Consider the following 21,574-nt stretch of genomic DNA (forward strand, 5'->3'; position numbering starts at 1 on the left):
GGTGCCAGTTGTCTATGGAAATCCTGGCTAGAATAGCGAAAGACAACGGACATGTCACGATGCTGCATCTGCCTTCCTGGAAAAGAGGGAGAGAGAAAGACAAAGAAGGAAATTTGGTTCCTTGAACCAGTTAACCAAAGGGCAGGCTTCATTCCTCAAGAAGGCATCAAAACTGCTGGTTATGGCCTAGCCAACAACGCATCGCCAATCGCTCTGTATCAAAAGGAGTAGTAACAACGATGCTAATGATAATGATGATGAAAGTAACCACTACTCCTCGGCGACCATCGCACCCGTTTCCAAAACCTGCCGTATCTCATCCATGCGCCGCTGAAACCGTTCGATCATTTCCTCCATGGATTCCTTCTCCCTTTCCTTCCCTACACCGGCCTCACCGCCAACACCGACCCCACCCGGTGTATTTCCCCGGCCCTCGATACGCAGCATCCAGCCTTCGTCATCGTCGGCGTCGTCGTTCCCATCGCCGATCGTCGGCGCCGCACCCACTTTCGTCTGCAGGACCTGCCATTCCGCACTTAGGCTGTGCGCGGAGGTCACGTGGAAGGGAATCTGCGGCGTCGCAGTGCTGGGAGAGGAGCCTGGTATGATTGGGGTTGGATGGGTGGGAAGTTGCTGTTGCTGTTGCTGATGGGAGGCTAGTGGGTGTTGGTGGAGGGTGCCTCGCGGGTGAATATCGAGGATGAGATAGTGTTCGTGAACACCTGGAAGAGGGACGGGGAGGCGTGATTGTGTGTCTTGATCGTGGCCGTGCCCCACTTCGCCGGCGTGTGACTGGGACATCTCAGACGGGTCATCATGCTCCTGTCGTTGTTGAGATGGATCTAGGATTTCGAGACTCCGACAAGCTGCTTCGGCGATGACGTCGGAATCGTCGTCCTCGAAGATATAGTGCACGGTCGGGTGGTAGTGTTCGTTGCTCACGCTATCTTCGATCAGGGTGAAGAAAGGCTGGAACGAGGTAGGAAGAACAGGTATTTCACGGTGATGGCCATGCGTATCGCCGGCCTCGTCGGTGTATTGGAGCAGTGACTCGTCTTCTTCTTCATTGGGGTCGTCCTCTCCAAGTGCATGTTCTGAGTAGTTTATTCCAACATCTTCAGAGTAGACTGCGGCCCGCGTTGGACGCGGATTCTGGTGTGCTGCGACTATGGGGTCGTCCTCGAAATGTGGTGATGGGAGGAGAGTCCGAATTTGGGGTTGGGTTTGAAGTAGTTGTTGGGGATGGGATTGAGGTTGAGACTGAGGTTGAGGCGGACCACCAATGCTACCAGGTCGCCTGAGGGAGGACTTGGTGGGCGATGATGAATGTGGATGTACTTTTCGAGGCTGGAACATGACCTGATCGATGTGGGGATGGAGTAGAGGCTACATTTTGCTAGCCTGGTGATGAAGAGGAGGTGGTGAGTTATATGCGGACGGGAATGTCGATGGCCAGGCAAACGGACTGGACTCCTGGGGAAGCACATGATGGGATCGGATGTGCAGGGATGAGATGCCAGGCTCACCCATGGCTATCTCGGAGATTTAATTAGATAACATCTGACTCATCAAGACCGGGATCTATTTACAAGGCTGAAGTTCAGATGGCCCAGTGAATTACTCGTACTTATGGGAAAGCTTCGTACTTCTAGACACGTATCTTCGTCGCCCTCTATTCATGCTTTTGCTTTTCTCCTTTTCGTCACGGTTTTCTTCTTCGGAGCAACTTTGGCTCGGCGTCTGGAGATCCGCCCTTCCTCATCATTATCCTCCTCATCAACCCCCTCGATGGAAGCCTCCCGTTCGTCTTCTGCCGTCAAGTCGTGATCATCAGGTTCATCATTGTCCGCCTCTTCCGCAGCCCGTCTACCTCTCTTTGGCCGGGATGCTCCTTTGCCCTTTCCGCGTCCCAACTCATTGCTAACTGGAGTAGCATCACTTTCATCAAGTTGCTCCTCCACGAAAGCAGGGTCAGCCAACCCAGCGACCTCGTCTGGATCGTCAACTTCGTCGTACTCCTCGTCGTCCAGACCTTTCCGCCGCTTCTCGGCCTCGCCTCTGAGCCTCTTGAAAGCATTCCTCATCCGTCCAGACTCCTTGCCCGTGCGATTCCGAGGTGCTGTTGGCTCCTGCAGGGTTCTACCATTGGTGGGAATGTTTTCACCTCCTATCGCCAGCCCCGAGCTCCTGCCACCGATGCCTCTTCCGCCTGCGCCGACACCACCAGAGAAGAATCTCGTGATATTACTTTGGGTCCCCTCCGTCTCTCTTTTGTTCATGTCTCTGATGACAGGAACGAGTACTTCATCAGTACGTTCTGGACTCCATCCGATAGTCGCCATGAGAAATCCTCTCAACTTATCCAAATCTGGCAATCCCCACTGGAACGGCTCTGGGCTGGAGTCGACCTCCGGGTTCAAGTACGCATCATCCACACGCGGATCGGGAAAGCCAGGTGGCAAGAAAATGCGCTTCTGAACGGTGTTGCGAAACTTGCGCCGAAACGGGGTCGTCAATTGGCCTTCGAGATCCTTCGGACGACCCAGTTGAACTTTGGAACACCACTCCTTGAAATCTGTCAGGGTGTCAAACTCTGTCAAGATTTCGAGTGCGGTAACAGGTCCCACGCCAGGAATACCCTCGGTATAATCACTTCCCAAGAGGTGAGCAAACCGAATGAGTCGTCTACGGTCCAGTAGGAACTCCTTCTCAAGCTCGGTAGCAATATAGCATTCGACAAACTTTGCGGCATTGAACATGTTCTTGTAGATTCTTGTGCCACCAAAGAGGAAAATGTCCGAGTCATCAGTCACGATACCATCCACAAGACCAAGGTGTACAAGCTCCGCACATTGCGCTTCCGCCTCCATAGGTGCAGTAATATATGGAAGTCCAAAGTGCCGCAAAAGAGCCTGGCATTCTTGTACCATGACCTGCGTGACCTCATCTGCATCACGACGGTCTTTCTTCTGCTGTGAGCGTAATTGCTTTAGTTCCATCTCGTAGTCACGTACAGCTTGAGCTGTCGTCCTCTGATTGTTGAGTGACGATGCAAACCGTGCGTGTTCATTCGCTTCGATCTCTAGTTGTCGGATCAACTCTTCTTCAGACTCAGACATGTCTTCGAATTCAATCTCATCCTGGCCAGATGCGACTTGACGGGTCGAAGCTGCAGGGGCAGTCGGAGATTCTGCGTCCTCGACCAGGGCAGAGGGAAAATTTTCATCAGCATCATCGTCATCTTCCGCTTGCTGACTTTGACGCACCATGAAGCTGTCTTCCTGCCGAAGGGTGGTCGGAGCTTGCACATCCACGTCCTCGAATGCTTCGTCTCCATCCTCGTCTTCGCGGGTTGGCTCAGTCGTAAGTTGTGCAGGCTTACTCGTGGATGGCTCATCTTCAATTGTCCCTAGCGAGCCAGGACTTCCAACATCGCCAGGGTCAGACTCACTCCATTCTATACCTCCATGATCGCTTTCTTCGAGGCCAAGCGCATCGATGCGAGGTGGCGAGGGTGGTGCGTCTGGGACGAAGTTCGCAATCTCCGATGGTTTTGGTGGCTCCGCCTGAACCTTTTCGGCCACATCAGACATTGAAATTTCTTGGGAGGTGTTTTCCGCGGCGATTGCTCTTCCCAGTGCATACCGCTGCTCGCGTTCTTCGTCTCTCTTGCGTTGTTCTGGATCTTTGATCTCAATGAGAGCGTCAGTTGGCTGTTCTGGCTGGGTAGGTGGGAAGGTGTCTGTGGCTTGAGATAGTTGAGTCAGATCTTGAAATTCTTCCTCGACTTCTACCTCATCGTCTTCGCCCAGGGTAATTGGAGCTTGACTTGTGCCTTCACCATCCTCTGCCTCCAAATCAATGACCTCCTTTGTGGCATGGCGACGAATCGTCGCTCGTCTATCCACATCCTCCCGACCATAGGTGACATGATCGTCCTCATCACCCTCATCCGCAATCGTATTATGCTTCAAATCTCTCGTTGATGGAGCGGCGTTAAACCAATCGGGAAGAGGTTGTGGAGATCGTTCCTTGCGGAATGTGTCGCCACCGAGGTCTCGATCAAAGCCTCCTGCTAAGTCTTCTTCGACTTTCTTCGACTTCTTCTTGCCTAGGAGTGATTGTCCAAGATTTAATGACTCAAATGGCAAAGGACCATCAAACTTGGGTGTTGGAAGTGATGCCTTCTGCTCTTGCCGTTTGGGTCGCACATCGGTCTTCGCGGTATGCTCTGATTGCCTTGATTCAGCAAGGGCGGCCTGTAGGTCGAATCCGTCGTCATCGTCCATGTCAGAAAAGGGTCCTTTCGAAGAATCCTCGGCAACAAACCCACCAGCAGCTTCATCTTGCTCGGTCTGCTCCAGAGACATGGCAATTGCTCGCTGAAGAGCATCATCCTCTTCTTCCTGCTCAGGCACGATGGGAAGAACATCCTCGAACAACTCATTGTCATCATCCTCGTCTCCAGCATTTTCCTCAGGTACAAATAAAGATTCTCCAGCTGCAACTGCTGGCTTTGGCTCCGGAGCTGGACGCACAGCCGGTCGAGACGCCGCAGCATCTTTCCTCGCCTCGTACACTGCTCTTCGTTTACGTGCAATCTGTTCCGCAGCCTCCTCGTAGGACATATCGTAATCCACAGCTTTGCGCTTACGCTGCAAGTTCTTCGGCAGTCGATTGAGGCCTTCAATAGCAATATCCTCGAACTCTTCCTCCTCGTCTGAATCTTTGACCAGATCATCAGAATTCTCGTCCTCTTCTTCAAGATCAATGGCATTCTCTCTACGACTGCCTTTCTTGTTCGAGACCACACCCAGAGCCCAGCCACCGTCAACACCATCATTTTTGACCAAGATGTATTCTTTGCCCTTCTCACCAGCAATCCTGCCGCCTTGGTTCAGAAAATCCTCCGCCATTCCGTTGATGTGCATGAGTCGCTGAGTCAGTTCGTTCCGCTCCTTCACACGCTCGATCTGGAACTTGGAGAAAGCCATGCGATCGGGAAACATCCCATCGAGCTGGTCCTTGGTATACCCCATTCTCAATCTCGACCTCAACCGTGCCGCATTGAGAATGTTGTACCGATCGCCCGGCGGTAGAGACATGAAGAACGGACTCTCAAAGTCGATCTTGCTGAAATCATAAACGTTGATATCCTCACCACTGTGAAACTGACGAGCATACTCCTCAAGCTCTGCCTGAGACATGATCCGCGGATCGTTGGGGGCGCCCATTGTCTCGATACTGACATCAAGATCCGGCAGGTGATATTGATCTTTACGCTTGAACCCTCTGCCCGCCTGCCTCTCCTTAGCCGTCATGCCAATCTCCTCGACATAGACAAGCTCCTGATCGGCGGGTATTTCCTCTTCGAGGGGTGTGTGTTCTCTCGCGGCGCGCCTCCTCTTTTCCTCCTCCTCGGCCGCCCGCGCGACCTGCACGGCGAGTAGCTTGCCCGCCGTGCGCGCGGCATCTTCCCTCCGACCTTCCCGTCTCCTCGCTCGCCTCCGAACGGTTTCACGTTTGAGGATGGGAGCGCCGCCGTCAAAGACAAAGACGGGTTTGATGCCGAAGTACAGGAGTTTGCATATGCGTCGGAAGAAGCCGACGACATGGCTGTTGCGTAGGGCGTTTCCTTCTTTGTCACGCACCGCTTTCAGGAACTGGTATATCCATATCGAGGCATCGACGGCCAGGCGTTTCCGATTCAGAGACGCAAGTTGGGTCGGTCGCGCTGTCGGTGCGACTACGGTCCAAAGGCCTGTCACACCCATGACTGCAGATTCCGTAGATCAAAAGAGGGTGCGTCCGTCGACCTCAGATACAGATGGCTCATCCCGGTGACGAATCCAGACGTGTCTTAGTCCTGGCCATCTCTAGCCGTGGATTGACGAAATTTGACAATCCGAATCGTGACGGAGAATTCCTCTAAATGTGGTTGACTGCCTAGTTCTACTGTTGCAACTATGCAGTGACTAAAGAGCGATGACGCCACACACCAACGCGATGTCACATGACCAAAATTTGCTCTCCCTTCTGCATGTGCTTGCTCCTGACGATATACGATATAAACTGCCTGTGGCTAAGATGACACTGAAAAGCTGCGTCTCTCAATAAGAAGGGCGGATATAAGTGAGCCACGCCGCTATTATTCTACAGCTACAAGCCGCCCCTAACCCTTTGTGCCCAACGCCATGCTAGAGCATCAATGAATCCCTGATGTGCTTGGGCTCTCCGAAAAGTCGAAAACCCCAGGGACCAGACAAATATGAAAACAGCGAACCCTCAGAATGAGCTGTGGCTCACCCTTGTGTAGAATCACTCGCCCCAGCAGGTCCTACCAGGGTGGGCGCAATCCTCCTCCGCTTGGATTTCCCCTCCTCCTTGTCACTTTCACTGGCTGCTCCAACATCTCTCTTGCCCAAAACACTTCCACTTACAGAACTGGTTGCCGAGTGATGTCCACCATGGGTACTCGCTGGTGTTTGAGGTGGTGTTGACATCGGGGGAATGATGAGAGGGGCACCTGCATTCGATGCAGTGACGAGTGGAACGTGACCCATAGTGGGTGTAGGGTTGTTCTGAAGACTCTGTGTCTGTAAAGATGACATGGTGGCAATCGACGACTGAGAGTTGGATCTAGTGGGACTACCTTGGCGAAAAGTAAAAGGCGCTGGTGAGGGGTGAGAAGGGGGAACAATAACAGGGGAAGCTTTGGTAAGAGACGGAGATGCAGTCGCGGTTGGTGTTGGAACGGGAGTTGAATTGGATGATGTGGTAGGCAACGCTATCGAAGTTGAAACGATGGGATGGATATACGTTGGATGTGCACCGGTATAGATCTGACCAAGCTCGCCAGGGGTGAAGGCCAGCGTTGAGCAGTACCCATCTGTGGATGACATGAGGAGAGTGAGACCATCGTTTGACCTTCCTACTGTCAGTACCGATAGATTAGGGGATAGCCCTCAGACTTACCATGTGAGATCAGAGAAGGTTGCATAGTGCAGGTTGCTAACCACGCAAAGCGGGGTGGTCTGCTGCGTATCATAGACAAAAACTGCATCCTGAGTGGCTACAGCATAGACCATGCGATAAGGCAAAGAAAATGCAGGGGTTGGGCCGGGGCTGGCAGGTTCTCCTTCGATGCCTGGTTTAGGTGACGGTGCTGACATTGACTCGGGAATTGAAGTTGCAGTCATTAATGGTGGGGGTTCCATAAAGGTTGAAGAACTCTGTGGAACTATTGGATCTGGTAATAGTGGGATCTCTTCACAGCCAGAAGAGGTATCAATCGTGATATGATTGGTTGGTTTGCTCGTCGATCTCAGTGTGTATAGAATGGGTGAGCATCGTACTGCAACCGAGGGCTTCTTGTGGCCTGGGAGGTGAGCCACTGGCGGTTTGTTGAATCCGGCTCGCGTATAGATATAGACAGTATTTGAAACCTCCTCGGTGATTTTGGACGGATCGGAGCCCATGGGGAAGTTCGTCTTGTAGTGTCCGGCGGGTGTGAAGAGTAGACTACCATCGGGGGAGAAAGTGAGTCGTCGGAAGAAAGAGGTCATAGTTTCATTGTGATATAGATTGGTGTTTCTGACTGCAAGACCCATGGCAGCGTTGAGACTTGGGGAGGAAATTTCGGGTCGGATAGCCGGCAAGGGTAGAGAAGGAGCTGGAGAAGCTGATCGGCGAAATGAGGGAGATGATCCAAATGAAGAACGTCTACTCGACGCAATAATGGGAGGATCCATTGGCAGAGGAGTCGTGAGAGGAGTTCCAGGGTTGGAGGGGGCGGGAGAAGCAATAGCTAAATTGGTTTGACTGGCATTCGACGCACGATGGGGCATCTCTGCTGGCGCCGGGCTGTTGGAAGAGATACGGCGTCCAGGCAAGTCCATCTTGTTAAACTTGCCATGTGTAGAAAGAGTTGGTGTGCCGTCCTTGAGCTTCAGAGCATATATATGAACCGACCGGTCAGAAGATTGAGTTGCAACAAATTCGTTGAGAGGGTCCCAAGCAACGCCTTGGACAAAATGGCTGTGTTCTGCTATTTGTCTGATCATGCCACCTGGACCAAATCAGTTTCGAGTTTCGAGTTTCGGGAGAGTCTGGTCAACATACCTGTGTGTGCGTTGAATATGCGGGCCGTATTGTCAACACCTCCAGTGATAAAATATTGGCCATCAGGGGACCAGGCCAGATCGTAGATTTCAGCTCCACTGGGTGTGCGACACATATGTTTGGTTCTCCATGTTTCTTTATCATCTGCGTTGTCCTCGGTCATGGGAGCCATTGAAGATTCAGAACGAACCCAAAGCAAGATATTCCCATCATCCCCAGCCGAAGCCAGCATTTCACCTTTCTCCGAATTAGATGGACGTATCCAAGGTATTGCCAAAGCGCTCACCTTTGGGACAGAAACGGACAACATTGACGGGTTGGGTATGTCTTGTCAACGTCGATAGGTATGTGACTTTTCTCTCTTCACCTTGAGCTTCAACGCTCCACAACTATGCTGTGCATCAGCCTAGGAATCAGGAGGAGGGTTGTATGGGGAACGCATACTCGCACGTTATTGTCACTGGTATGGTTAGTCTCAGTTCACAAGCGGAGTGTAGATGGCACTTACTTTCCAGCTGTTGCAAGTCTCCCTTTCCCATGGGGATCAAAGTGAACAGAGTAGATAGGCTGGCTTTCGTTGTGCCATGTGATGAGAAGTGGTCCGGCTTTCATGTTGGCATTGATTGACGGCCTCTATAGGCCAGTTGAGGGGAAAGGCAAAATAGCAGTGGAATCTGACAGAAAGTTGGAAAAAGAGGTTGTCCAAGATCTCATGGAAGGCAGGTGAGGTCGTGGAGCTGGAGTAGGAGCAACGATCGACGAGGACTGGCGCGGGTGAATGTATGCTGAGTCAAAGTACGGAGTATGCTTGCAGCAGTAGTGATGGACGAGGAGATATACGGGCCAAAGTGAACTTGAACTTGAAGGGTGCACTGGCATGGGGGCACTTGATGTGGGCCCGGCTAGATAGAAACGGAAGAGGACCACAAGTTACGTGTATCCGGAGATGCTTAGGGACTGTAGGGTGTAGCTATCTACTCGTACAGTACCAAACAGCAGCTAACTCTAAGAGCCACGGGTGCCAGTGTTGGTCAGATTCGAGGAGGCATGGCATGGTATGCCAGTGGGTTACAGGTAAGGAAAGTTAAGCTGCCTGCTAGCAGTCGCACATACTTCGGACAAAGAACCTTCAAGGACGCTGCGGTTACGAGGCGTCGCAAGCAAGCGCAACTGGGATCATGCATGCCAGAATGAGCGGTGGGATTGGCATGGAAGTAGGGATGATACGACCACTGACTGGATCCCTACAGTCTGAGAGAGCTTCGTGACACACTCACTGGCAGTCAACATGCACTGCAGGCCTTCAGACAGACACCCTCTGTGCCCGCTCCCTACCAAACCCCAGGCGGCTCAAGTATTCTTTTAAAGGTAAGCTGGAGTGGAGCAGGATAAAGTCTGATAGGCCCTAGAACAAGGTCACCAAAGACAGGGTAAAGGGCAATTGACGGAAGGAAACAAGAAAAACCGCGAGACATGGCAAATGATATGCAATCGATTAGTCGTCGCCCTCCAACGAGTTTGAACGCGACGCGCCCGCTCTTGTTTCGCGTGTTGCCTTTCAGCCCATTAAATACCACAACCACCATCAACCATCAACCATCAATCACACCCTCGCCAAGTTAGATTCCCGGTCGCATGCATTGGGCTCAGCTATAATGGGACATCTGATTTGACTGACTGACAATTTCTGCCATCTCTATGGCGTCTTTGCTTTGCATCATGATTGTACTGAACTAGATCATTTCGAAAGACCAAAGTGCGCTTAGCAATAATAAAACTTCTGCGTGCTATCATACACTTTCCACCGCTACCAAAGTTATAGTATAGTCATTGAGTCATCAAGTGTCTTCCTCCTTCAAGTTACTCGGCAGATCTCCTAGCCGCATCAACTTCCTGTTGAAGTGCTGCAAGGTCGGCTAGGAGGTCCCTGCGGTCAATGTTATCACTTCTGGGCGTCACATCACCACCTTCTGGCTCCGAAATACCCAGTGTTGCCATAGATGGTCTTTGTGTCTCCACACTACTTCGACTAGAGCCTCTCCCTCGTCGCGGCGGCGGGACTGGCGGAGGAGTTCCCAAGCTCATTCTTTTCAGGTACGAGGGTGTTTGGGGTAAGCCGGGTCTGCCCTCTGTGCCTGGTGGTTCAAGGCTGCCAGAACTGCCATCAAATGCGGCATTTTCGGGAACACTCTGGACATCAAACGAAGGCCGCCTTTCGCTGGAGGTGGTTGTCCGCCGGGCGGCAGGTGGTGGTGGCGGAATTTTGAATCCAGCATTGATATGTGACGGACTTTCAGGGGCATCATATTCACTCAACACAGAGTATCGTGAGGAACTACTCCTTGTCAGTATCGGTTTGCTGGGTGCTTGCTGGCTCTTCCTCCTTGCTAGCGGAGGCGCTGGGGGGACTTTTCTCTGCGAATTCTCCGGTATATCAACATTCCCCGGTTTCTCTATAGTTGGGCTTTGTTCGGTTGTTGGCGATTTCAAGCCTGGTATTTCTGAACTGATACTTCGGCTGCTAGGTAGCGAAAGGGAATTGATGAAATTATCGAAATTCTGCTTCGATTCCTGCTCCCCTCCAGAGTCTCGAAGTGGCTTTCCACGTCGACTCTTGGGCGGCGGAGGTTTCTTCTTGCCTTCTGTGACGGTCTGTAGATTCGGCGGCTGTTCTCTCAAGGTGTCCTTCGATTCACCTTCAAAAGACGATCGAGGGCTTTCTTCATGCGCTAAAGGCGCGGTCTCAAAAATGGAATGCTGTGAGACTGACGCTGTGTCCGCACTGGAACTGCTCTCACTTACAGGTTGACCATTATTTGCTTGGACACTCTGCACAGCTTGATCTCTCGGCCCGGGTGCTCCCCTCTCACCCGTAAGCAGTAACTTTGTGAATGCTGCAACATCCAGAGCTTGCCGACCTGGCCCTGACGATTCCTGACTCACAGGGCTCTTTCGGGGGCCGCTGGCAAAGCGTCCAAGTGTGTCTTGGACAGAAGTATTCTTCAAAATCGGTTCAGGGACCGCCGCAGCTGGGACATGGATCGTAGTGTTGACTCTTGTATTGTACAAAGCTTGTTCGAGAGCAATGTCATCGTCTCCTTCGGAAGCCTCGGCCGCAAACGGGTTGCTTGCCAACGCCTCACTGTAATCGGTAGGTTGCGGTAGAGATGTTGCCAGGCTCGGGAAGGTAGATAGGGAATCCTGTCGTGTAGATTCTGGCGAAGGGGGGTATGAGACAGGCGAAATGGGTATGCCCGGCGGTGAGGCGAAGTTCACATGTTTTTGCGACGTCGAGGTCACTGGAACAATTCAATCACCATCAGTTGAGGCCTTGTGGAATGAAGCATCACTGAGACTTGACTTGCCTTTGGTATCAACAGACAGCGGGCCAGGGCTTGAGCCGTGCGCATCCGCCGAAACGGTATTGAGGGGGGTGCTACTGCTGCTGCTCTGACCTTTAAATGAACTACGGCGGAAAGGATTTGTGGACATTGGGTTTCGAAAGCCATGTATAGCACATGTAGTGCTCGTAAAGATCCAAAAGACGCGTTCACGGTCTGGATGGCCTTCGGGTTACCAATATTGAAGGATGTTGAAAAGATAAGCACATGATTTATGCGAGTCAAGTGGTGGTGGTTCTGCCCACTTGCAGCCCGGATTCGGCTTCAGGTTCTCCGTTCAGTTCAGCACATCTTGAAAGCCACGATTTTCTCATCGTCTCTCACACAACACAAGGCAGGTATCTACTGAACTCGACTTCATACATCACAAAGAGTTCCAACCAAACCCTAGCTATATGCTACAGGGTATCAAATCAGTCGCGCGTTATTACGCGCTGTTCTCCGAGATGATGATCTTCCCGTACCTAGGAATGCCGTTCAGAAGGTCAATTAGTGCAAGTATTTGATTTCCCCTCTTATCAGCACATAATCACAGTGCAGACTTTCCTACTTGATAAGTCTTGAACTTCCTCATTTGACTCCAAAGTCATCTTGAACACAGTAGCACCCGGAATAAAGATGACCAGTGTTGATTCCAGTACCTTTCTCTCCGATGGTGGATATCTACAAAAAGGGATAGAGAAGAATATCAAGCCAGAAGACCTCGGCAATATTGCCCAATTTTTACCTCCATCAAGATGGTATCGTGACGAGAAGGTCTTCCAGTTGGAGAAGCGCGCATTGTTTTCGACGGTGAGTGACGCATGCCCGCTGTCAAGCTCCCGCTATTTGCATCTCCATATGTTGGAATATGGATGAAGTTTGTCGCAACTGGCGCGTACAGACAAGAGTTCCACATATACTTACTCGAAATAGCTATGGCATGCAGCAAGTTTCATTGGCAGATTCAAAAAGGCTGGAGATTACTTGTCAGTGCAGGTGAGTTGTGAGAGCTGCATGGCTGCGGTCACAATCCTCTACTTGCTTTCGATATTTACGAGTCTGGATGGTTTGCCTCAGAGGCCGTGCCAAAACGCCATTCAAGTGTTGCAAGTTGAAACGTTCGCCCGCCATCGTCTGTTTGGCGCATTTACTGACAACGTAGATGTTTGGATGGGACCTGTTCTTAATTCGAGATAAGGATGGTAACATCAGTGCATTCCATAACATCTGTCGACATCGAGGCTACCCGGTCGTGACAAAAGAGAGTGGATCGAGTACAGTTTTGGCATGTCGATTCCACGGCTGGTAGGAATCTAGACCTTTCACCCAATTTCGTGATGCTGAGATGGTATACCAAGGTCGTACTTACCAAGCGGTCAATTGCATAAAGCAAAAGAATATAATGCGTTGGAGGACTTTGACCCGAAGGAGCACTCCCTGTTCAAGATCCACACACATGTCACCGCTCAGGGCTTCATCTTTGTGAATTTCGATGCGCGAGAAACACCCGCAGTGAAGTTCGAGGATCAGTTTGGTGACGATTTCGATCCTGCTCCAACTCGGAAGACTGGAAAAGAGGTCGGCGATGAGTTCAGCCTGTTCCCACCTTCATCGAGCTGGGAATACGATCATACCTGGGATAGCTCTATAGCTGGCACGGCTTTCAACTGGAAGACGTTTGTGGACGGTTTTCAGGTCCGTTGTGCTATATCTCCGGAGAGTAGTTTCACTGACTAGGTTCTCCAGGAATGCTACCACTGCCGTACTGGACATCCAGACACCCTCCCCAAAGACTTCAAACTTGATCAGTACTATCTTCGACAGGGCTATGGGGCTTCGCGACATTTCCTTCCACCCAAGAAAGATGATATATCTGAGGCATATATCACCTGGTTATTTCCACTCTCTGCCATCACCTTCAGCAATAATCTCCTGTAAGTGTAGGACTGTTTTCGTGGCTGTGACGCCCATCTCTCGGGCTGAGGCAATATCAAAGCGCATTCGAGGGAAACTCTCCTCTCTAGGATGTACATTCTTGGCTGCAAGACTTACAATTCATGCACAGTTTTATTGTCCGTTTCACGGCGAATGGAGCTCTTGATACTTCATATCAAAGCGAGACATATAGAAGAGCCAGCATCCCCAAGCCGAGTGCCGAATATGACCAGTGGATGGACGAGGAGATAGCTTATTGTAAGTTCCCATGACGCTGATGGTACTTTGAAATTGGATGATGGCTGACAAGCTAACACTGTTGAATGACAGGGCGGTATGTGGAGAAAGAAGACGTCGAATTAGCTATCAATGCACAGAAGGGATTCAAAAATGGGGTCTTGGGGTTGGGTCGCCTTCATCCTGTCGAAGAGCATGCAGTTATATGGCACATTGGTAAGATCAAGGCTATTCTCGAGAAACATGCCGAGCTGGAGAAGAAAGAGGGTAGGAACATTGACTATGCGATTCCCAAAGCGCAAAGCGATGCAGTGGAATCGGATCATCTTTGTCACCTTCTCGGACCAGAGTTTGATTGGTGAATGGAAAAGAGAAAGTTCTCGAGGATTTATCGTGTTGGCGCGATGGATGCGATGCCTGGAGAGACGAGGCGTCCTCCCAAGCGAGGGATACCATTCTTGTACCTCCGACATAAATGGACAGGCATGGGAGATACACCACTCCACATCTGTTGTGATCATAAACGAGGTCGAATGCGAATGTGACTCAAGTAGCTGGTCGTTATTGGTGGCAGGGGCATGCCAATGACTTGGGCAATGCCCCCAGATCAATTCTACGAAGTTCTCCCACAAACTTGCTCTCTGGCAGAATGCTTCCAAGAAACATCCGTCAATCTGCGCAAGACGGCCCTCACCCTTGCTTCGTACGCCTGGTAGATACATCCGTTGCTCACCTCCTACGTACAGGCTATGGCTTTTACCGCAGGACTCGGCACCAGATATGATAAAAGGTCAGATTTTAGGCATTCCGGGTCTATAATGCGAGAGAGACGGGAGCAGCCCAGGAGAGTACGGGAGGGGCATCCCGTCTGCTTACGTGTCAAGGGTGCTTTAGGTATCCGTACTCGCTACTTGATATGATGAGGGGTTGGGTTGGGGGAGGGGAGGCAGGCTGGTCAATCAAGGAATAAAACACGGTGCCCTCCGAGTGCAAGCTAGATAGACACCCACCCTGCGCGGTAGGATGAACGCCACGGTGTACTAGTATTGCCTACATCTACATACCGAGTTCCCTGGCTAGGATAGTGGGATATCTACGGGTACCTTGCTAACTTGTGTGCCGTCCTTCCTGGTTGAATGCATCCAAATCAGTCGATTGCACTGATAACGGCCGGGTGACTGGCCTTGGCCCTTGAGTTGGGGGTATTGGTGCTTATCTTGCACGCTACGGAGAAGTCGGGCATCTCGCCTAGTGATAAAGGAGAAGGTTCAAGTCCGGTATGTTTGTAGGCAAAAACTTGGTATTATCGCTAGGATGTCGTGCTACTCAGAGGTACGTCCAGAAGACAAGACCGTACGCTGCAAAAGCGTCAAAGCGTCAAAGATTCAATATGAGAGGTGATCACCTAGATCAAATCGAAGTCGTGTTGTTTAAATAGAGATCGCCTTTGTACAGTCTCTCCTGAAAACTGTCCACTCAGATTCAAATTTGATGGTGGTGGAGTCAGACCAAGATCAACAGAGAACTTGAAGCCCGAGCCCATGCCCATGCCCCATGCCCCCATGTCTGTGAAACTCGATCTTCGCCTTACAGTGGGGAAGCTACGCGGTTCTACGTCATTGCCCCAACAAGAAATCGCTTGCGTGGCTATTGGCTTGGTATTAACGGAAATAGGTGGAATTCTCGATGTGTTCCCGCCAGTCTTCATGTTCTCGACACGCATTGATCTGAAGTCGCACGGGCGGACGATAAGACCAGAAAGAAATGACATGACACCCATCTCGATCCAGGACCCGGACAAAACTTATCAACCTGCCGTAAGGGGCCATTTCTAACACTCATAGCACAGTGTCAGATCATTCAGTGAATCATCGAATGTCGCCATTCTTCCGGCTGGAAGTAAGCGTGGGGCAAGTGCTCCGTAGCCTGAGCCTGAGCCTGAGCCTGGGATGTCTCGGTTGCATTATGGAGCACGACCAGGTCTTTCAGTTTGCTTGTCTGAACTTCCTCCGCCCGCTTATTGCCTCCGGTGCGCTACAGCCATACAAGTTCCCAGCCCTTCGCTTTTTGCTCGACCGCCACACGGTTCGAAGATTAAGCGCTATTCCAACAATCTGGACTAGAGTTTTGCTTAGTTCCATGTGGCCTCTCACTAGACGAAAGGGCACGAGTACTCTCTTTCTTCGGCCAGTGGCTATTCGAGATGTTAACCTGCATTAACGTGGATGGCAACACCTTTCACAGCTACAGGCGTCAAGCCCGAAAGCTTGGTAGCTGACCGCCAGTGTTGATAGGCTGGCAATGGTCTGAATCCTGGGAGGTGCATATTGCATCAGCTTCTGCCCTGGCCATGTCAATGCGGATCTCCAGGCTAAATCTCCGTTGAGTTCCCTCTCGGAAGGTTTGTCCTTCGCGTCCCTACAATATTGGTACCCATTGAGAAGGCCGGTAACTGAAAAGAGCCTACCTTTGTAGAGAAACCTGGTTCATGGACATTGGCCTGACGCACTCGAAGACCTGCTTTCGGCCTCTGGTTGGTCCTCCTCGCCACCATCCTTCCACGGGATCCCACCGTGAACCCATTGTGGATATGGCTTGCTCTGGCATGCGATTTTTCTGAGAGCTTCCCATGCGGATCTTCTGTTTCTCGTCTTGGAGATGGTTTTTCGACGCTGTGCATTTCCGGCATGTTGTTGTTTGATATCTTTGGCGACTCGCCTCAACTCCTCCGTCTCTATACAATCCTTGCGATCTGAAACTGCTTCTCGACACATTCGCTTTAGTCGAGCTGTGCTTGCTCTTCATGCCTTGTCCTCACTGATCGCTACTGTCTATGTTTACTTGCTTATTTTGGTTCACATGATTGTCAATGGTTGTCCTCAGTCCACCACTACTAACACACCTGTATCATCCTTGCCACCATCAGTTTGGCGCCAGCAGCACATCAACGAGGCATCTTACTCTCAGTCCATCGCTTAAGTCTATCGTCACATCTACTCACGCATGTCTCTGGCTAGCACTCCCCGAAACAGTGGCAGCCGCACTATAATGGGTTTCCTAGATGAACCTTTCGAACCTGGAACCCCTCCCCCAAGTTGGTCACCAGCGAGGCCAGATTTTTGGAAAAAACCGTCTAAATGGCAGATCTGTATGCCGCGCTTGACGATTCTAGTCAAGCTCCTCGCAACATTCTTTGGCTTTGTCCTGTTGGTCAAATTGATAGGCCAGAAAGCGGAGCCTTCACCTAGATCACTACCCGAACCACCCAAAGCCCCCTCCGAGGGCGACATGAAGGCAGCTGCGGACAAGATCCCCTGGATATGGAAGGATTTTACAACGTAGGTTGAGTACGAAAACCCCTGTTTCGATCGGCATTAACCTTTCATCTTCGCAGACACGATGGTCTGACGCGGGGGACCTCGCATCTACGAACCTGCCAGACGGGGGAAGTGGACTGCAAGAACAAACACCCTCGCCAGATCCGATACGACGGCCTGGCCCACTCCCAAGAGGATCCATCTCACATTTTATCATGCCTCGGTCCTAGAGGGCTGCCTTTGAATGAAAGCGATGGAGATGCTATCTGGGCCTATCCAGGTCGCGCAGTCGGTAAGGAGTGACGTTGGAAGCTGTTGAAGAGCTAGCTGACCCATAAAGGTGCCGTTGATCCCATCCTCGGTTCATACGAAGCTGCTGGTCTTGATGGCGATGTGTCTTTTGATCGCCTAGGTCGTCTACAGGCTTATGGTCTCGAGCAATTCGATGCTACCGACCTGGAAGATCTAAAGAAATCGAGCGACGTCGACTGGGACTCTGTTGAATGGGGGGAATTACAGGATGGTTGTGTGCTACTCAATAAACAACGCTTCAAAACCGTCAAAGAGAGACCACAAAACTCCATTCAATACTCGAACCTTCGCCACAAGCACGACGGAGCAAGGCCGAACGCTCCACCTACCAGCCTGGAACCCGCTCTCGTAAACAAAGTGAAGCGAACCGCCATTCTCATCAGGGTGTGGACCGGCGCAAAATGGACCGCTGATGCAGTCATGAACATACGAGCAATGATTGCCGAAGCATCTCTCGCCAGTGGGGGGAAGTATCAAGTCTTCCTTTTACTCCATGTCAAAGATGAGGGTGTGCCACTATTCGTGGGAGAAGATGAGCCCCAGGCGACGATCAACAAGCATATTCCACCCGAGTTCCGATCCATTACCGAAGTGTGGAACCATGCACAGATTCGCAGTCTGTACTCGAATCTGGCACAGCATGCCTTTGTCGGCCGGTCACCATGGATGATTGTCCAATGGTTTGCCCGCAACCATCCAGAGTTCGATTTCTTCTATCAATGGGAATTCGACGTCAGATACACTGGCCATTACCTGGATTTTTTCGAGGGTGTTTCCAATTTTGGCAGGAAGCAGCCAAGGAAAGGGATTTGGGAACGTGCTGGCAGAGTCTACATCCCTTCCGTACACGGCGACTTTGAAACCCAATTCAGACAGTCCACTCTGGAAGCCGACCCTCATCATGTATGGGGGCCTGTGTCCGTCGAGGGTGTCAAACCGCGTGGTCCGAAACCACCGGTGAAGGAGATCGAGGACAACTACGAGTGGGGAGTTGGTGAAGACGCCGACTGGATCGGTTTCCTTCCCAGTTTCAATGTCACTGCGACTAACTGGTGGTTTCGTGATTACCTTTGGGGCTACGCTCAAGGTAAATCGACTCCGAGGAGAGCTACCTTGATCGCCCAAGGACGAATCAGTCGACGAGTGCTGGAGATCATGAATTACGAAAATGCAGAGAATGGTCATCATATGGATGCCGAAATGTTTCCGCAGTCCATGTGCCTTCATCACGGGCTCAAGTCGACCACATTCCCCCATCCAATCTTTGCTGATCGTCACTGGCCTGCGGAAGCACTCCAGTCGACGTTCAACGGCGGTCCATTTGGACAAGCTGGTGGGCACTGGAATAGCAGTTTCAGTAAATGGAACGAGCACGCGTGGACTAACATGACATGGTATTACAGTTCTGCCCAAGCTATGCCTATTTACCAAAGGCTGTTGGGCATCACCGCCCTTGAGAGTGGTGGGTCAGAATGGGAAGACGCATACGGACGAACCGTGGTTCGACCTATGCTACTGCACCCTGTGAAGGGGGCAAAGTCATGGTTATGGACGGAGGGCGAATGGTTGCAAACCAAAGGTGGCAAGTAACTGTTGGCTGATCTCAGCGCATCTTTGTTTGGAAAGGGAGGAAAGCTCCTCTCGAAGTCGCAATTACATTAGCAACGGTGTTTGGAGTTCTTGGAGTACGGTTTGTTACAGGTCGACAGTGGAATTTTGACGATCAGAAGCTCGAGGCGCTCTGTACATATCATGACCCGAGTGAGCAGGTCAGAAATTTGGACCATCGCGGCGCTGATGGGGATATACGCAGCATGTGAGGATAATGCGGAGATGATATAGGGCAATTTGCTCATGGATACGTACACGACGAGAATCAGGAACCGAACAGCAGGGTATTTGTTTGCGACCTGAAATGGATATATGACGCTACGCAGGCGACAATTTGCAGAGAAATAGATAGAGTATAGTTGAGCGAGATGTTCGACGATAATCATAATGATCCATCTGTTGATCTACGGAGTATTTGAAGTAATTAAGATATGGAAAAGACTTGCTCGAATACGAAGATTCGATGGTGGTGGACTATATGTTGGTTTCCTTGTGGGCGCAGAGCGACACGGTACTAGCTTACATAGGTACCTAGGAAGGTGAGGGATTTTGACCCGACGTCACTCCAAGCTCTAGGTCATGGCCACCCAATGGCTAAACCCCAAGCGGGCGTGGGCTGGTTAGGATTGGCGGCGATGTCGGCACGGGCGACTGCCTCTGAGCAGCAATGCCACTGCCACTGCCGCGGATAGTATCTACGACACTGCATGTGGAGCTTCACTTTTGCTGCACCTGCAAAGCTCCTCTATCCGATAAACTCGACTTCTTGGATCTTTACTGCATTGTCCCTCCCTCATGCAACTGCAGCCTGACTTTCAAATCTACGTCTGAGTTTCTTTCCACAATCGCCGCAATGTCTCTGGCAAGGTCATCGCGCAGCGCTCAGGTATGTTGATGCATTTCTCGGATCTTGCCCTTGTGTCCTGCATGCAAATCTACAGATATGCTAACTTGCTTTTTCCCAAGTCGTTGTTCCGCGCAGCTCAAAGAACAAGCAGACAACCCATCACCTCTCCTTTTCTTGCACGATGTGAGCTCCCTGAAGTTCACCGCCGTCTCGGCCATAGCTAATCCACCGTTCCAGCCTACGCTACCGTCGAGTCCGACATTTTCAAGCCTACAAAGTATGGAGGGAAATATACAGTGACACTGATTCCAGGTACGACTAGCCCCCCAATTCGCTCTGAGACTCTTCGGTGGTCAATTTTGCTCACAAAACAATTGTGCAGGTGACGGTATTGGTGCGGAGGTGGCTGAAGCTGTCAAGACTATCTTCAAAGCCGACAATGTTCCCATCGAATGGGAGCAGGTTGATGTCACTGGTGTCGATACCGGAGACAAGCACTCGGAGGACCTTTTCAAGGAGTCGATAGCCTCTTTGAAGAGAAACAAGCTCGGCCTCAAAGGTATCCTACATACTCCTATCGAACGATCCGGCCATCAGTCTTTCAACGTGGCTCTACGACAAGAGCTCGACATCTATGCATCTGTGGTACTTATCAAGAACATTCCCGGCCTTGAGACACGACACAAGAATGTGGATCTTTGCATTGTGCGTGAGAATACTGAGGGAGAATACTCTGGGCTTGAGCATCAATCTGTTTCGGGCGTGGTTGAATCCTTGAAGATTATTACTCGCGCAAAGTCGGAACGTATCGCCAAATTCGCCTTCTCCTTCGCTCTAGCCAACAACCGCAAGAAGGTAACTTGCATTCACAAAGCCAACATCATGAAGCTTGCGGACGGCCTATTCCGTAACACTGTCAAGAAGATTGGCGAGGATTACCCAACTCTGGAAGTCAATGACATGATTGTGGACAATGCTTCTATGCAAGCTGTATCTAGACCACAACAGTTCGACGTGATGGTGATGCCAAATCTTTACGGAGGTATCCTTACGAACATTGCAGCTGCACTGGTTGGTGGTCCCGGCGTCGTTCCTGGATGCAACATGGGTCGCGATGTTGCCGTTTTCGAGCCCGGATGTCGACATGTCGGTCTCGATATCCAAGGCAAAGATCAGGCCAACCCCACTGCTCTCCTACTCTCTGGGACCATGCTTCTGAGACATCTCGGCCTCGACGACCACGCCAATCGCATCTCTAAGGCGGTCTATGATGTGATCGCAGACGGGTAAGTGCAACGATTCTCCCTTTAGATCATACAAATGTATACTGACAACGAATCTAGCAAGGTCCGCACTCGCGATATGGGAGGAAACAGCACTACTCACGAATTCGTACGAACGATTCTGGACAAGTTGGAGGCTGCAGCATAAATGCCCGATGATGAAGGGCTCGAGAGCCGAACCTTGGATTTGACTGGCGGTGTTTGTTGGCTTGATGGACCTGGAGCGGCTTCTGCAGTCAAAGGATCAAGACAGCCATAGCGATGGCTTTGGAAGTGACCGTATCTGTAAATATCACTTTTGCTAGATGTTTGCATTCGGCATGAATTCATGTATTTCTTTGAGTGCCCAGGTCCTTCGTTTCATAAAAGTAACCCTGGAAGAGCCTGTCGGAAGCGATGCTCGGTTGGTCCGCCGGCGCCGCGTCATTCTGCACGTCAAGCTGCAATTGGCATGGGGGTTGTGACCAAGTGGCATTCACCCTGCGTACCCGTACAAAGTCCTCACATCTGTCGCATGTGAACGTTCTT

General features: G+C 51.1%; 7 protein-coding genes across 7 annotated transcripts; 3 read left to right on the forward strand and 4 right to left on the reverse strand.

Moving 5' to 3' along the window:
- Positions 1 to 270: 270 nt before the first annotated feature.
- LTR84_000363 (uncharacterized protein) lies at positions 271 to 1,356 on the reverse strand (the record flags this gene model as incomplete). The annotated part of the gene is made up of 1 exon (XM_064843994.1): positions 271 to 1,356. One exon carries the CDS (start codon positions 1,354 to 1,356, stop codon positions 271 to 273), a length of 1,086 nt encoding a protein of 361 aa, XP_064711854.1.
- A 320-nt stretch (positions 1,357 to 1,676) lies between these two features.
- Positions 1,677 to 5,774, reverse strand: LTR84_000364 (uncharacterized protein; the record flags this gene model as incomplete). Its single annotated transcript, XM_064843995.1, has 1 exon — positions 1,677 to 5,774. One exon carries the CDS (start codon positions 5,772 to 5,774, stop codon positions 1,677 to 1,679), a length of 4,098 nt encoding a protein of 1,365 aa, XP_064711855.1.
- Positions 5,775 to 6,302: 528 nt separating this feature from the next.
- Positions 6,303 to 8,733, reverse strand: LTR84_000365 (uncharacterized protein; the record flags this gene model as incomplete). Its single annotated transcript, XM_064843996.1, has 6 exons — positions 6,303 to 6,927; positions 6,976 to 8,068; positions 8,122 to 8,358; positions 8,408 to 8,510; positions 8,566 to 8,581; positions 8,630 to 8,733. 6 exons carry the CDS (start codon positions 8,731 to 8,733, stop codon positions 6,303 to 6,305), a joined length of 2,178 nt encoding a protein of 725 aa, XP_064711856.1.
- A 1,248-nt stretch (positions 8,734 to 9,981) lies between these two features.
- LTR84_000366 (uncharacterized protein) lies at positions 9,982 to 11,613 on the reverse strand (the record flags this gene model as incomplete). Its single annotated transcript, XM_064843997.1, has 2 exons — positions 9,982 to 11,420; positions 11,472 to 11,613. 2 exons carry the CDS (start codon positions 11,611 to 11,613, stop codon positions 9,982 to 9,984), a joined length of 1,581 nt encoding a protein of 526 aa, XP_064711857.1.
- A 527-nt stretch (positions 11,614 to 12,140) lies between these two features.
- On the forward strand, positions 12,141 to 14,038 carry LTR84_000367 (uncharacterized protein; the record flags this gene model as incomplete). The annotated part of the gene is made up of 7 exons (XM_064843998.1): positions 12,141 to 12,314; positions 12,438 to 12,500; positions 12,667 to 12,809; positions 12,863 to 13,199; positions 13,251 to 13,438; positions 13,570 to 13,697; positions 13,770 to 14,038. 7 exons carry the CDS (start codon positions 12,141 to 12,143, stop codon positions 14,036 to 14,038), a joined length of 1,302 nt encoding a protein of 433 aa, XP_064711858.1.
- A 2,686-nt stretch (positions 14,039 to 16,724) lies between these two features.
- LTR84_000368 (uncharacterized protein) lies at positions 16,725 to 18,895 on the forward strand (the record flags this gene model as incomplete). The annotated part of the gene is made up of 3 exons (XM_064843999.1): positions 16,725 to 17,014; positions 17,071 to 17,285; positions 17,334 to 18,895. 3 exons carry the CDS (start codon positions 16,725 to 16,727, stop codon positions 18,893 to 18,895), a joined length of 2,067 nt encoding a protein of 688 aa, XP_064711859.1.
- Positions 18,896 to 19,769: 874 nt separating this feature from the next.
- On the forward strand, positions 19,770 to 21,194 carry IDH1 (isocitrate dehydrogenase (NAD(+)) idh1; the record flags this gene model as incomplete). Its single annotated transcript, XM_064844000.1, has 5 exons — positions 19,770 to 19,802; positions 19,883 to 19,946; positions 20,001 to 20,075; positions 20,146 to 21,049; positions 21,107 to 21,194. The coding sequence occupies 5 exons, from the start codon at positions 19,770 to 19,772 to the stop codon at positions 21,192 to 21,194; spliced, it is 1,164 nt and encodes a 387-aa protein (XP_064711860.1).
- Positions 21,195 to 21,574: the final 380 nt, after the last annotated feature.

The sequence above is a fragment of the Exophiala bonariae genome (genome assembly GCF_035927105.1).
Source record: "Exophiala bonariae strain CCFEE 5792 chromosome Unknown scaffold_1, whole genome shotgun sequence".
NCBI lineage: Eukaryota > Fungi > Ascomycota > Eurotiomycetes > Chaetothyriales > Herpotrichiellaceae > Exophiala > Exophiala bonariae.